Source organism: Conger conger, chromosome 2 (assembly GCF_963514075.1).
Source record: "Conger conger chromosome 2, fConCon1.1, whole genome shotgun sequence".
Classification (NCBI taxonomy): Eukaryota; Metazoa; Chordata; class Actinopteri; order Anguilliformes; family Congridae; genus Conger; species Conger conger.
In genome coordinates this window covers 21,285,264-21,298,090 of record NC_083761.1, presented here as the reverse complement: position 1 = coordinate 21,298,090, position 12,827 = coordinate 21,285,264, and the positions used below count along the sequence as shown (strand labels likewise).

At 46.2% G+C, this 12,827-nt stretch overlaps 1 protein-coding gene across 1 annotated transcript in view; it reads right to left on the bottom strand.

The window, feature by feature from the left end:
• lzts2a (leucine zipper, putative tumor suppressor 2a) overlaps positions 1-12,827 on the bottom strand; it is a 55,439-nt gene that overhangs the window by 4,621 nt on the left and 37,991 nt on the right. Inside the window, exon 3 of the mRNA XM_061232557.1 lies at positions 291-806. Coding sequence (XP_061088541.1) covers positions 291-779 — 489 coding nt within the window. The 5' untranslated portion in view covers positions 780-806. The remainder of the gene's footprint in view (positions 1-290; positions 807-12,827) is intronic.

The following is a 12,827-nucleotide window of genomic DNA, read 5'->3' as shown; positions in this document are numbered from 1 at the left end:
CGGGTTTCAAAATATACAGTTGATGGACCGAACAATTGAAGCTCTTTGGTTGAAAATTGTTTCTAATTGCCATAGCCAATGGCGTCTCAACGTCAGCGCGTTTACAGAGAAGGGGGAGGAATAAACAGTGTTGTGGTTTGAAGGTATTTGTTGCTGCATTTCCTCTCTTGACCATTAGAAGTCCGAAATTACCTATTGTACCTTCAAGTCTAAATATAATACTAAGATACTTGTTAAGACTGACTTACTTTCGGTTTTTCAGCAGTGCACTGTCGTGACGCAGCACCCACCTTCTCTAGCTTCCCCGACACGGGAACCAGCTTTGGCGGGGGGCCCCCCAGGGTCCCGTTGGAGGCCCCCCCCTCCCGGGCCTCCTCCTGATCGCTCCCGGGGCTGCCGGGGGCGGCGTGGCTGTCGTTCCAGTCCCCGACGAAGTCCTCGTTCAGGTAGGCGTAGTTGGCGTTGCCGTTGCCCGCGGCTGCGGCGGCGGAGGCCTGCTTGTGGGCGGGCGGGGCTCCGGTCACCAGGTGCTCCTGGGAGCCGGCGGTGCGGAAGCAGCTGGCGGCGGGCGCGGCTTTTCGGGATCGGGCGCCCGGCTCGCCGGGGCGGCAGTGGTGCTCCGCGTAGGCCCGGCCCGAGATCAGGCTGCTGACGGACCCCATGGCGGCGTGGGGGCCCGAGGGCGAGGGCGGGGGCGGGCGCGAGACGGGGCGGCGCTGGGCTTCGAGGCCGGGGGCGTGGCGATCAGCAGGGATGGGCAGGGCCTGAACCAGAGCCATAGTAGCCGAGAGCTCCACCCACACGACCTGAGGGGAACGCCACGACGGACCAGGGTCAGATTCCAGAAAACACTACATCAGCGCTGCCCAACCCCACGGCCTGTGGCCCGCAGTGTCTGCAGGTGCCTACACCACCAGATTTCACAAATTAGCCTATTATCTGAACCAAGCTGGTAAAATAATTACTGAAAGTAGGTGGTGTAGGTCAGGTTTTCATACAGAATCGGCTGTTCAGTGAATGTAGCCTAGCTTTTTCTAACAGCTTCACAGTTTTGCACAAAAAATATCATTATTTTATTTGTATTTCAAGGCACTGCTCTTAAATAAAGCCTTATAACTTTGTGGCAACACACACCAGAGACTTGGATGATGGCAGTATTTGAAGGCACAAGTGTATCAACAAGACTAAAGTATCAAAACCTGAGAATATGAGAGCTACACACAGAATTATTCATGGTACACACAAAACGTACTTAACTGCTTCCATAGCATAATCGTTCAGCTGTGTTCACTTTGAGAGGTTGCAGTGATGCCCAAGAAGAGCAGGAAGCATACATATTGGATATGCTATTATTTTCTGCTTTTAAATTTACTTGAAAATAGTCGGAATTGATTTCACACATTAATCTTTATCGCATCAAATAATCCGTTCCACTTTTCCTCCCACTATGACACCCCTGCCTATGGGACGTAGACACACTTTTCACCTGTATTTTGTACGTTTATGCATGTGTCCTTGTGTGAGCGCATGTGCCTGCAGTGTGTGTGTGAGCGTATGAATCTGTGGGAGCGTGTGTGAAATGGCGATATAGACTATCAATGGTGATGTTGAAGAGTGAGGGTTTTCATCTGCTCCAGTCATGACTGAAAGCTGGCTCCGGAGGGAGGATCCATTTGGCAGCACAGAGCTCACACCTCCACTGGCCAAGCCACTACACCCAGCCCAGTTCCACTTCACATAAACAAGGCCCACCCTAAGCCAAGTAGCTTACATGCTCAAACTGTGGACGGATGTGAAAAGTTAAAACACCTTTCATATAATTGCATTACTACCATGCTGAAAAAAACAGGTAGGTTTTGAAACAGTTGGTAGCTGGTTGACCAGTTCCGACTAGCTCCCAGCTTGATATGGTTTGACTAGCTCAAGCTATGTTTTGAAACAGCTGGTAGCTGGTTCCCAGCAGGTTGCTGGTTACCAGCTCAGACAAGCTACCAGCAGTAGCTGGTCGACCAGCTCATACCCAGCTACACCAGCTTATTTCAAATTTCAGCTGGCATAGCTGGATTTTACACTAGGGTAATGACAAAAATAGCAGTTGAGGTGCAGGGGCTCTTTGTATTCAGGAGGGTTTCACTTTATTTTGGCCACTTGAGGGTAAGCCTGTACCAGAGCGTGTTGTGCAGATTTCAAATGAGACGCCGGAACCATCTATTTTACACTCACAAAGCTGTCACCAATTCTAAAAAGTTACAGCAACTTTTACAAGTTAACAAAATGGCTAGCAGTATAAAAGAGTGTGTATGCATGACCTATATGAACCCCTATGTTCCATTATTCCTTCTCTGCTTCAATGAAGTCACTGTGAGGGTTCCCAGTCCTGACTTTTCAGTTGGAACCGTGTGAAAGAGAAGTATCACAGAACTAGCAGGGCCAAAATGGAGCAGGATGAACCAACACTGACCAAGTGTGAACAAAAAGAAAAACGGAAGTGCGGACTGGAAACAGGGGATGGAAAACTGCGAGACACCCAAACTCTAGCCAAAGAGTGGTCTGCTTGTTTTATGGCTCTCCTTGTGTGCAGTGTTGGTGAAAAACCTGCTCTCTCTCTCCCTCTGTCTCTCCTGCTCCCTCTCTTTCTCCCTCCCTCTCTCCCTTTTCCTCTGTGTCTCCTTTTGCCTTTTTCTCCCTCCCTCTCTCCCCTTTTTCCTGTCTCTCCTTCTCCCTCTCTTTCTCTCTCAGAGCACATGACTCCAAAGGCATTCCACCAGCCTCCTGCTCCAACCGCTGGATCGTGTGTGTGTGTGTGTGTGTGTGTGTGTGTGTGTGTGGATAATTGTGCGTGTTTGAGAGACCATGTGTGCATGTGTGCGCATTTACACGAGTACATGTTTGTGTGTTCATGTGAGTATGCGTATACATTTGAGCTTGTGTGAGTGATTCTGTGCATTTTGCATGTGGATACATGGTTATGTGCCTACAGGAACAGCACATGCATACTTCAGTACAAATATAGTAGTCAGAGAAATACAAACATTGACTTAGAAACTACGTATGCCATTGCTCCAAGCAGTAGAGTCTGCAAAGCTACACATCCAGATTCATTAAAAGCTTCACAGACTCCAGTCTTAAAAGACTTAGTCATGCTCCCAATTCTCGTTTCATGTGTATCAGTGACCCTTTGAGATGCCCTGGAGTGAGAGCAGAGGGGATTTTGGGGAGAGAGACATTCTGACTGATAGGGCAGATTTCACGGAAAAAATGGCTTTCTTAGCAAGCGTTTTTAGTTTTTTAATAAGACTTAAGATCTTTTTTCTCTCAAGTAGAAAATATCTGCTTGTTTTAAGTTACTGTTTCTTGACTAGTGAAATTCTATCCCCTTTGGCAAATTGTGAAATGAGTTCAACTTTCTCACCTCTCATTTAGCAAAAAAGTCATTAGAATAAGATTTTAAGTCTAAATATAAGACTAAGATGCTTGTTAAAGGTGCAATAGGTAATTTCGGACTTCTAACGGTCAAGAGAGGACAACAGGCAGCAACAAACACAACATGACACTGTTTATCCCTCCCCCTTCTATAATTGGAACACCATTGTATGTGGCAATTAGAACCCATTTTCAACCAATGAGCTTGAGTTATTGTTAATGTTTTGGGACAGAGAGTTGGGCCGTCAACTGCATATTTTGAAACCCGAATTTAAGGACTATAAACACAGGCAGAGGGTCAGCAAGTCAGTGAGCCTTTTTCAATGATAGGAAGGGATTTACAATGGTCTTGTAACAATCTTTCAATACAAAAAACTTACCAATTGTAACTTTAAGTCTGACTCATTTATTTTTTTGCAGTGGCCTCACCGAAAGCTCGAGGGGAGAGGGGAGGGGGGAGGGGGGTTCCCACGCCATCATCGATCGGGCACATGATTAACGAGGGTCGCCACGGGCCCTTTCAGGGGCCCCCACTGATACCCCATCGACCCACGTCACCCTAAAATAGAAGAAGACCTCGCCCACAGGGGGGCCGTCGCCCTGCCATCTCCGAGCGGCCCGGCAGTAGGGGTGACGGGAGGGGATCAAGCGCGTCCAAAAAGAATCAATACCGATGGTTTAACCCCCCTACTCTCTGCATCGCCCCGCCTGCCTCCGCAAGGCCCGGCCGTGATCCGCCGACACAACCGGGGATGAAGCAAAGCCCCGGCCCGACCCCCGTGACCCCCGCTGACCCCCTATAGGACCAGGTTGCAGTGCTTTGTTGACCCTCACCCTTGACCCCTCGGAGTCCCTGAGCCCTAGCTTTTGTTCCCCGCTGCCAGTGAATGAGATTCCCAAAGCAAACGTCGCTCTGATGTTTTTATACGTTTTCAACTCACTGGAGTACAATGAGTCTGCTCTGCACACGGCCCGCCCATTCAAAATAACGCCGGTTAATAACAGACAGTCAGGAATCCCTGATTAATCATAGAAAGGATTCTGACTACTCTTTTTCCATCTGTTTTTCTTTTCTGCCAGAGGATATTTTTTGATTGCCATGGTGATGCCTGTTAGGAGAGAAGTGACGGCTGTGCCCAGCACCCTTCCCAGCACCAGGCCAGGATGTGCAAGGCTAACTGCCATTCTACACCAGTCCCAGATGTGCTACACTAGCTCTGCCATTCTACACCAGTCCAAGATGTGCTACACTAGCTCTGCCATTCTACACCAGTACAAGATGTGCTACACTAACTCTGCCATTCTATACCAGTCCAAGATGTGCTACACTAACTCTGCCATTCTACACCAGTCCAAGATGTGCTACACTAACTCTGCCATTCTACACCAGTCCAAGATGTGCTACACTAACTCTGCCATTCTACACCAGTCCAAGATGTGCTACACTAACTCTGCCATTCTAAACCAGTCCAAGATGTGCTACACTAACTCTGCCATTCTACACCAGTCCAAGATGTGCTACACTAACTCTAAACCAGGCCAGGCAGGCTGTCGAGAGCCAAGTAGAGTCACTTCCTTTCCCAGAAGCAGCAGGGCAATGATACAGCAAAAACTTTGGCAGTAGACAGTTTATATTTCGTTCTCCCTCTCTGTCTCTCCCTGTCTCCCTCCCCCTCTCTCTGTCTCACTGAATCTTTGTGTAATTCACTACTTCAAAACTAGTTTACATTAGTCATGGAGCTAATTAGACAGCTGAAATGTTTTTCCGTGTTTAAATATAGGCCCATACTGTTTACACTGCCATGCTTGTGTAAATGTTATAATACATTTTATTGGTCCCAAGGTGGCACACAGGCACACACACACTGGTCTGTATGTAGACAATCTGAAAGAACCCCCACTGCAAAAACAAAAGAAAAGTCTCAACCTGTATTTTAGTCTCATATTTAGACTTAAAACTAAGTTTCTTTTACTTTTTTGCTAAATAAGAAAAAAACTATTGCTAATGAGTTTTTTTACTCATTTCAAGATTTGCCAATGGAGTAAGACCATTTAACTTTTAACAAGCAAACAGTTCCTTAAAAGCTAATATGTTCCACTTGAGAAGTTATTACAAGACTAAAACACTTGTTAAGACAGGCTTTTTTGCAGTATAGGAATAATCTAGCATTACTATGGAATTTAAAAATAATGACACCCTTCTTTAAAACCCCAAACACTGTATGACTTTCCAGTTCCTTCTGTGTAAACAATGACTCACCGCAGAGACCTGTGTCAACTAACACTTTCAAGCAGAGCAAACATAAATCAATAATAAGGCAATTTTCCGTTATAACTGATTTCAGTGAAAGAAGAAGTATGGTAAACTTTTCTAGTGTCTGCGTTGTTTAGTATTGTTTAGTATCTGTGTTTGGTTTAGTATCAGTGGTTCTTACCACCTCCTTTTCAGGTCACCCAGCCGCTGTAATGTCTGTAGGATGGCCTTACATTATAGTCTCTCCCCTCATTAACTTCCTGCTCCCTGGTAGACAGCCCACTGCTGGGGGTCTCTTACACAATCAAGGCTAATTATCACAAATCACTGTAGAGACAACAAAGCCAGATGCTGCTACCATTTCACACTCCTCATCTAGTCTTTGCCGTATCGGAAGCTTTCTTTCCCAGCACTTGCCCACACACACACACACACACACAAAGAATTCACAGAGCTTTAGAAAACAGTTCCGTCTATAAACCTAGAGGAGTGGATGGCGATATGAAGAAATGTGACCCCCATAGGCACCCTCATGACCGACATCAACATTTAAACTCAATATTGTAAATCTCAATTATGTCACATTTCTGCCAAACCAGCGACAGATGATCTCTCGTTTCAGTTGATTAAGGTTACCGTGACGATCCTTCCAGAGACCGCGCTGTATGGGAAATGTGTTTGAAGAATGTACAGCGTCAGGCAGTCTCTTGAATGTGCGTGTAAGCGTGTGTGTGTGCGTGTGCGTGTGTGTGTGTGTCTGTATGCTTGTCTACAGCGAGTCATAAAGTGGGTAAGAGGTTAGGAAAGGCAGTTTGTCAGTGAAGACAGGAAAAACACTGAGTTTGCACTACTGTCTGAGTTTCACTGGAAATGCAGACGCATCCTTACCCACAAGTCCCGGGGCCTGAGACATTATAACCCAGACAGCACAATCACGCAGACCACAGCCAACTGACACCAAGCAACACGGCCAAAAGCAGCAGGAAAATAGATTTGCACTAGTTATAGTGGCATTCTTCAAATCTCTGTTGCCTCTGTTGCCAACGACTTACAAACGGCCCGTCCACCTGAATTTCTCTATCCTGTGTTTACGACACCACCCCCCTGTAGAATGCTCTCTGTAGCACTTGTGTCCCTCCACCCCCACACGTCAATAAATCCTGTAATTGAGTAGAAAAGAAGGAAACTGAATGAGTTACGGACAGGAAACATGGGCAGCAGGCAACTGAGTTAGACTCAAACCGGTCTTTTGCCCCACCCCCCTTTTTTTTTTTACAACCTACTTGTTGCACTTTCGCATCATAGCCGTTGCCATGGCATCCAAGGCCTACAACTTCAGGCTGGAGAGTGGCAGCAGTGTGGGAGATTGTTATCGTCTGACATGACATGGGGGGGGGGGGGGGTTGCCGAACGTCTCCTCAGAATCTTAAATCATTCCGACGCCATTAATCTGAGAGTTTAGCAGTGGCCTGGTGTTTAGCCTCCAAACAAGCGGCACACAGATAAATAGCCTGAACAAATAGGGGCCTGTTCGCCAGCAGCCTCCACTTTGGGGGTCTCTCCGAGGGGAGGGGGGCGCAGATACCGCCTGGGAGTCAGAAGCGGCGGGGGCCGTCTCCGACACAATGAGGTGTGCGGCCCCTGCCCTACAGAAGCGGCCCCAGAGCGGGCAGACAGGGCCTGTCAGTCACCGTCATGATGGTGTCTGGCACAGACCCAGAAATGCCACCCTGTCCCCTGACGCCCGTCCCCTGTCCCGGGGCAGATAAATGAAACGATGGGTTTCTTCTTGTTGCACAATGTAAAAACCGTCAATCTTAACAAGAATTTTAGTCTTATAGCTACACAAAATCTTTTTTTTTTTAAGTTAAATGAGACAAAACGATTGCTAATGAGGTTAGACAGTTTCACTTTTCAAGCAAAATGTAACTTAAAACAAGCTAATATTTTCTACTTCAGAGAAAGAATTAGGATTTTAAGTCTCATTACAAGATTAAAAGTTTCTTTCAGTGTCACGGTCAGAGGGAGAGAGCTCACACTGCAAAAAACTGAAAATAAGTCAATCTCAGCAAGTATTTTATTCTTATATTTAGACTTAGATTCTTACTTCTATTACTTTTTTGCTAAATAAGACAAAAATATTGCCAATGCGGTGGGCCAGTTTGACTCATTTCAAGATTTGCCAATGGGGTAGGAAAATTTCACTCATCAAGCAAACGGTAACTCAAAACAAGCAAATATTTTCAACTTGAGAGAAAAAAAAACATTTTTAAGTCCCATTACAAGACTAAAACACTTGTTAAGACAGGTGTTTTTTGCAGTGCACAACTATACCATTGCTTCTTACCTAGGCTAGAACACACAGCAGAATAATTTGTACAGACAAGCTATAGAACACACTCTGTTTTGTTATTATAATCCATGGAACCAAGCTAATGCTCACATATGAAGCCCAGTTAGTGTGAGGACTAGTGGCTGGTAAGCTAGGCCATATAGCATCAAGCTAGTAGCTGAACCTCTCTGCACATCTAAGGTTCTGACCCAGAGCAGAATGGTCATAGAACTTTGGTCTTTGTCCAGGTGGAGGCGGTAATTCCAGCAAACTCAACTAAAGTACAGCACAGCAACAGTAAGCACTTTATTAGGCAGACCTGTACACCAGCTTGTTAATGCAAATATTTAATCAGCCAATCATGTGGCAGCAACTAAAGGCATAAAAGCATGCAGACGTGGTCAAGAGGTTCAGCTGTTCTTCACACCAAATGTCAGAATGGGGAAGAAATGTGATCTAAGTGACTTTGACTGTGGAATGATTGTTGGTGTCTCAGAAACTGCTGATCTCCTGTTAGGATTAAGTAGAGTGAGACTGAACAGCTCAATCAAGTCTATTCTATTCACGCTACACATTACTCTACCAATTTGTCATCTTCAACAAACTCAGACACAGGTGTTCTGTCCTGATGTTCAAGCTTTCGTTAAAAAATGGATTTAATCGTATCTCGGTCTCCCACCTTTTTGGTCAATTCACATGTGAAAAAGGCTCAGAGTGGATAACACCTCCTCTGAATGATGGCATTGTTCCAGTGTGGGAGTGAAGCTTCTTTGTGTGCTGATTGGAGTCCCTCTGTGAGGCCTACAGAGCGACCCTGTCAACAGACGAACCACACTCACTTTGATAAAAAACCTCTGAAAAGCAACACCTCTACAGTGGCTTGGAACAACATGGAAATGCTCACAGATGCTCCCTCATTCTTTCTTCCTCTCATTCTTCCGGACTGTTCCTCCCATTTTTCCTGACCACCCCACCCCCCCTCTCTCTCGCTCTCTCTGTCACACACACACACACACACACACATATTTCCTGGGACACTTGATGCTCCCAAAATGTCTGTACCTCAGTGGTGAAACGCACATGCTTCATGCAATCAGCCCATTGTCCAATCACAGCCCAAGCCTATGGGCTCTGAAAGAGTCCACATGGAAGCAGCAACAGACACCTTATAACACAGTGACAACATGCCGGTTACACAGGGGTATCGGAAAGCAGCGATAAAAACGTGATAAGGCCGGCAGAGGAATGGCTCCCAATGGAAAACAAGGGAGCAGGGAGGAGGGTGTCTTCATGGCTTCAACATGAACAGCACGTCCTCTTGCGAAATGGCACTGATAACAGCTGGTCTGGAGCAGACCTGCACCTCAGTAGAGCCAATATGTACCAGTGAGAAGTCATGTGAGCTCCCATTTTACAGAGGACACAAGTGCTTTGCCTCCCCAGGGTTCTACACTGCCCCCATTTTAGGGGTATTTGTTCCTGATGTGTGTTAACTGGAAAAAAATATTTAGGAACAACTGTACTAATTGGATTGCATTAAGTGTGCTCCTCATTTTTAAACATAGGAGCACAAGTTCCTTGGAAAAAAATGTTAACATAAGCCCTACTCCCCCTCCTGAACTGAAGGAGTACATTCCAGCAATGGTGCAGGGGGACTGGGCATTTCAAAGAGGGGGTAATGAGCATTCAATGACTTAACATTCTAGCTGTTTCCAACTAGAATTTCCCTGTAGAACCAAAAAAAAAGCAGAGAGAGACCAGTGGAAGCCAGTAAGAAAAGTTATTTGTTACTGTGCCTAACCAGGTAGGTAATATGATGATTCCATTTTCATTTGCAATGACAAACCAGGGAAGCAAAGTGAGTTCACAATGCATCCAATCAGATGCGGAGCTTTGTGGGGAGCCATCTTAAGTATCTATGTGATTTGCCAGTGCTGGCTCACTGTACGAATCATAGACGCGTCCAGAAGTGGTTGCACCTGCTATGCTGCGACTCCCCCCAGCGAATAGCCAGGTGCGAGTGATGCGTTAGTATACAGTACGGCTCACTGACAAGTTTCTGAGCTCTTGCTGTCCAGGCTTAATGAGGCCTTGACGTCTCTCCACACCTCGGAAGTCCCAAACCGGCATGGATGCTCTCCCGCCAGCTGGAGCCGGCGGACACCTGTCAACGCTCTCCGCCCTCCAGGAGCAGAGGCGATAGCCGGGGGAACCGCGGCAACGCACGAGGCTCCGCCCCCGCAGCTATTTTTAAAGAGCCGCAGCCAACGCGTACGGGCGCGATGCGACTGCAGGCGCGATCTTTCCGCACCGCGTTTCGGAAACGGCTCGGCTCCAGACCGGAGAGCGCATTGTGTAAATAAGACCGCGTTGACTATTGATCCCTCCGTACATGGGAGGACTTGCTGGCATTTACCGAGACGCTAATGCCCACACTCGAGCAGTTGCAGTGAGATCTAATTGCAATTATAATCAATGACGGAGCGGGATAGAAGCCTTGAAAAGAGACGGGGCATAAAACAGTGAGAAGTAGCTGCTTCCAGCTTAGAAAGCTAACCAAGAGAACACAAATGTTCAATTAATTTAATGTTTAAAGAAGGTAATAATAGTAGAGCAGTCACACTTTGGACACCGAGGGAGCGGCCAAGCGAGGGAGGCACAGTAGGCCCAAATGCAGATCTTTCAGTCCCAAACATTGGTCACTACCACTCCCAGGCTTCACTTGAGAAACTAGGCCGCAGTGGGACTCCACCTGTCTACCGATGTGTCAAATGTGTGGATGCCAGCAATGCAAAGGAATTAAAAAAATAAATGATGGAATCTTCTAATTATGCCTTCCATTACAGTCAGAGGCTTCCAACTTCTTAATGCAGGGGGTTCATGGGATACGGTCAGCTGACCAAGGGTCCAAAGCTTCTGCACTGTTTACAGCAGAACCGCCCAACCCTGTTCCTGGAGATCTACCGTCCTCTAGGTTTTCACTCTAACCCTAACAAAGCACACCTCATTCAACAGCTAGAGATCTCATTGAGCTGCTAATTAGTAGAATCAGGTGTCAAATTAGGGTTGAAATGAAAACCTACAGGACGGCAGATCTCCAGGAAGAGGTTTGAGCAGCCCTGGCTCACAAACTGTTTTAGCAGCATATTCTACACACCTGGCATAGGGTACAGCACCCCATGGTTTTCAGCACAGTGGAGTGCAAATTGAAGTATTTACATATTCATGTTGCATCTCAAAATTAATACTGGGGCCTATTCTATTGACAGAATAAAAAGCAAACCCAGGGCAATTTAAGATAATGTGCAAAAAAGTAATAACTACAACAAGCAAACCTACGACAGATGAGATGCTGTTTGTGTCAGCCCACAAGTGCATGCAGAGTGGAGAATCATTAGAGGAGGCCATTTTATCCTCCAGTGTTCCCAACACAGCTTCAAAAAGACTTTAAGCCCTGCCTTTTTGGATAGAAGTGTCACCAGCTCTCACTTTGGATGCCAAAATCACCATATATAGTTACACCAGTGAACAAATGTTGGCAAGTTTATGACTGTTGCCAAGGGGGCTGTCACACCAGGAAGCAAGGCTTCTTTAGAGTTCCTGTCACTGCAGTTTCTGCTATGATTAGTCCATTTTTTAACATCTTGAATTCTTAACTAAAGTTGCTAAAACATTAAAGCAGTGATCAGTAAAATAATTTTGCACAGGCTGTCCTCAACATCTTCAAGTGTTGCCAAATGAGGTGACAAATTCCTTAATTTAGCAAAGCAGGGACAGAAAACTCTGAAATAGCCTATTTTGAGAGTAACTTTAAAGGCCCAATGAAAGGGGAAACCATCTTCATGGAGGAAACCATCTATCATCTATGACCCTACTCATCATCTATTGTCCTATCTATCATCTATGGTTTTATCTATCATCTAATCCTAATCATCGGCACCAAATGTAATGGGCCCTCTGAGGTTATGTGTCCAGCTAAAGCTGGTCATTGGTACATGCTCTATGGTCCAGAAGCAAATTGTGACCATAAAGCTACCTCTGGAGCTGAGGGTAACCAGGAGACCTGCAGGACATTCCCATAGGAAGGAAAGTTTAATTCGACACTGTTCCCCCCCCCCATCTCATATCGCATTAGCCCCCTGAGCCAGCTTTGCATGTGATGCACTCCCCCAGAAAATGTGGATGAAAAGGTGGGAAGAAAATGGACGAAATGCAAATGCCCAGCCAGTGGTGTCACGCAGAGCGACTTCAACATGGGCTTAGTGGCAGTGCTATGTCGCTAACGTGCTAACGCAACATTCTCACAACCACTCTGTGTGTGCGAGGAGAAGGCTGGGAAACACTGAGCATCAGCAGGGAGAAAGCAGCGGTGTGAATGCGGTGTGAAGGCCATACACTCTTTGACCCGTGACCTCTCACCTCTGATCTATATTGAGGATTTGGCACGGGCTTTTCTCGTGATCGGCCACGCCGGAAAGGTGATAACTCGGGCTGAGTCCAGGACTGATTTTGAGCATAGCTTCAGCTCACTTTATAAAAAAGGAGCTTTAACAAGTCCTGTAAAATGGACGGGCTATTCATGCTTTTTAAGAGAACTGAAAGAGAAATATGAAGCTGCCCTCTTTTGAACTGAAAGAAAACCCACTGAAGATGGAAATTAAAAAGCAAAATGTCAATACACCAGCAGTAAGATTTAGTTTTTTTTAAAGAGGGGATCGAATGCTCCGTAACTGAGGGGTGTTTGTGTGTGTGAGTGTGTGTGTATATGTATGTTGTGGTCCTACATACATGTGTAACTCCACACACTCACACACACAC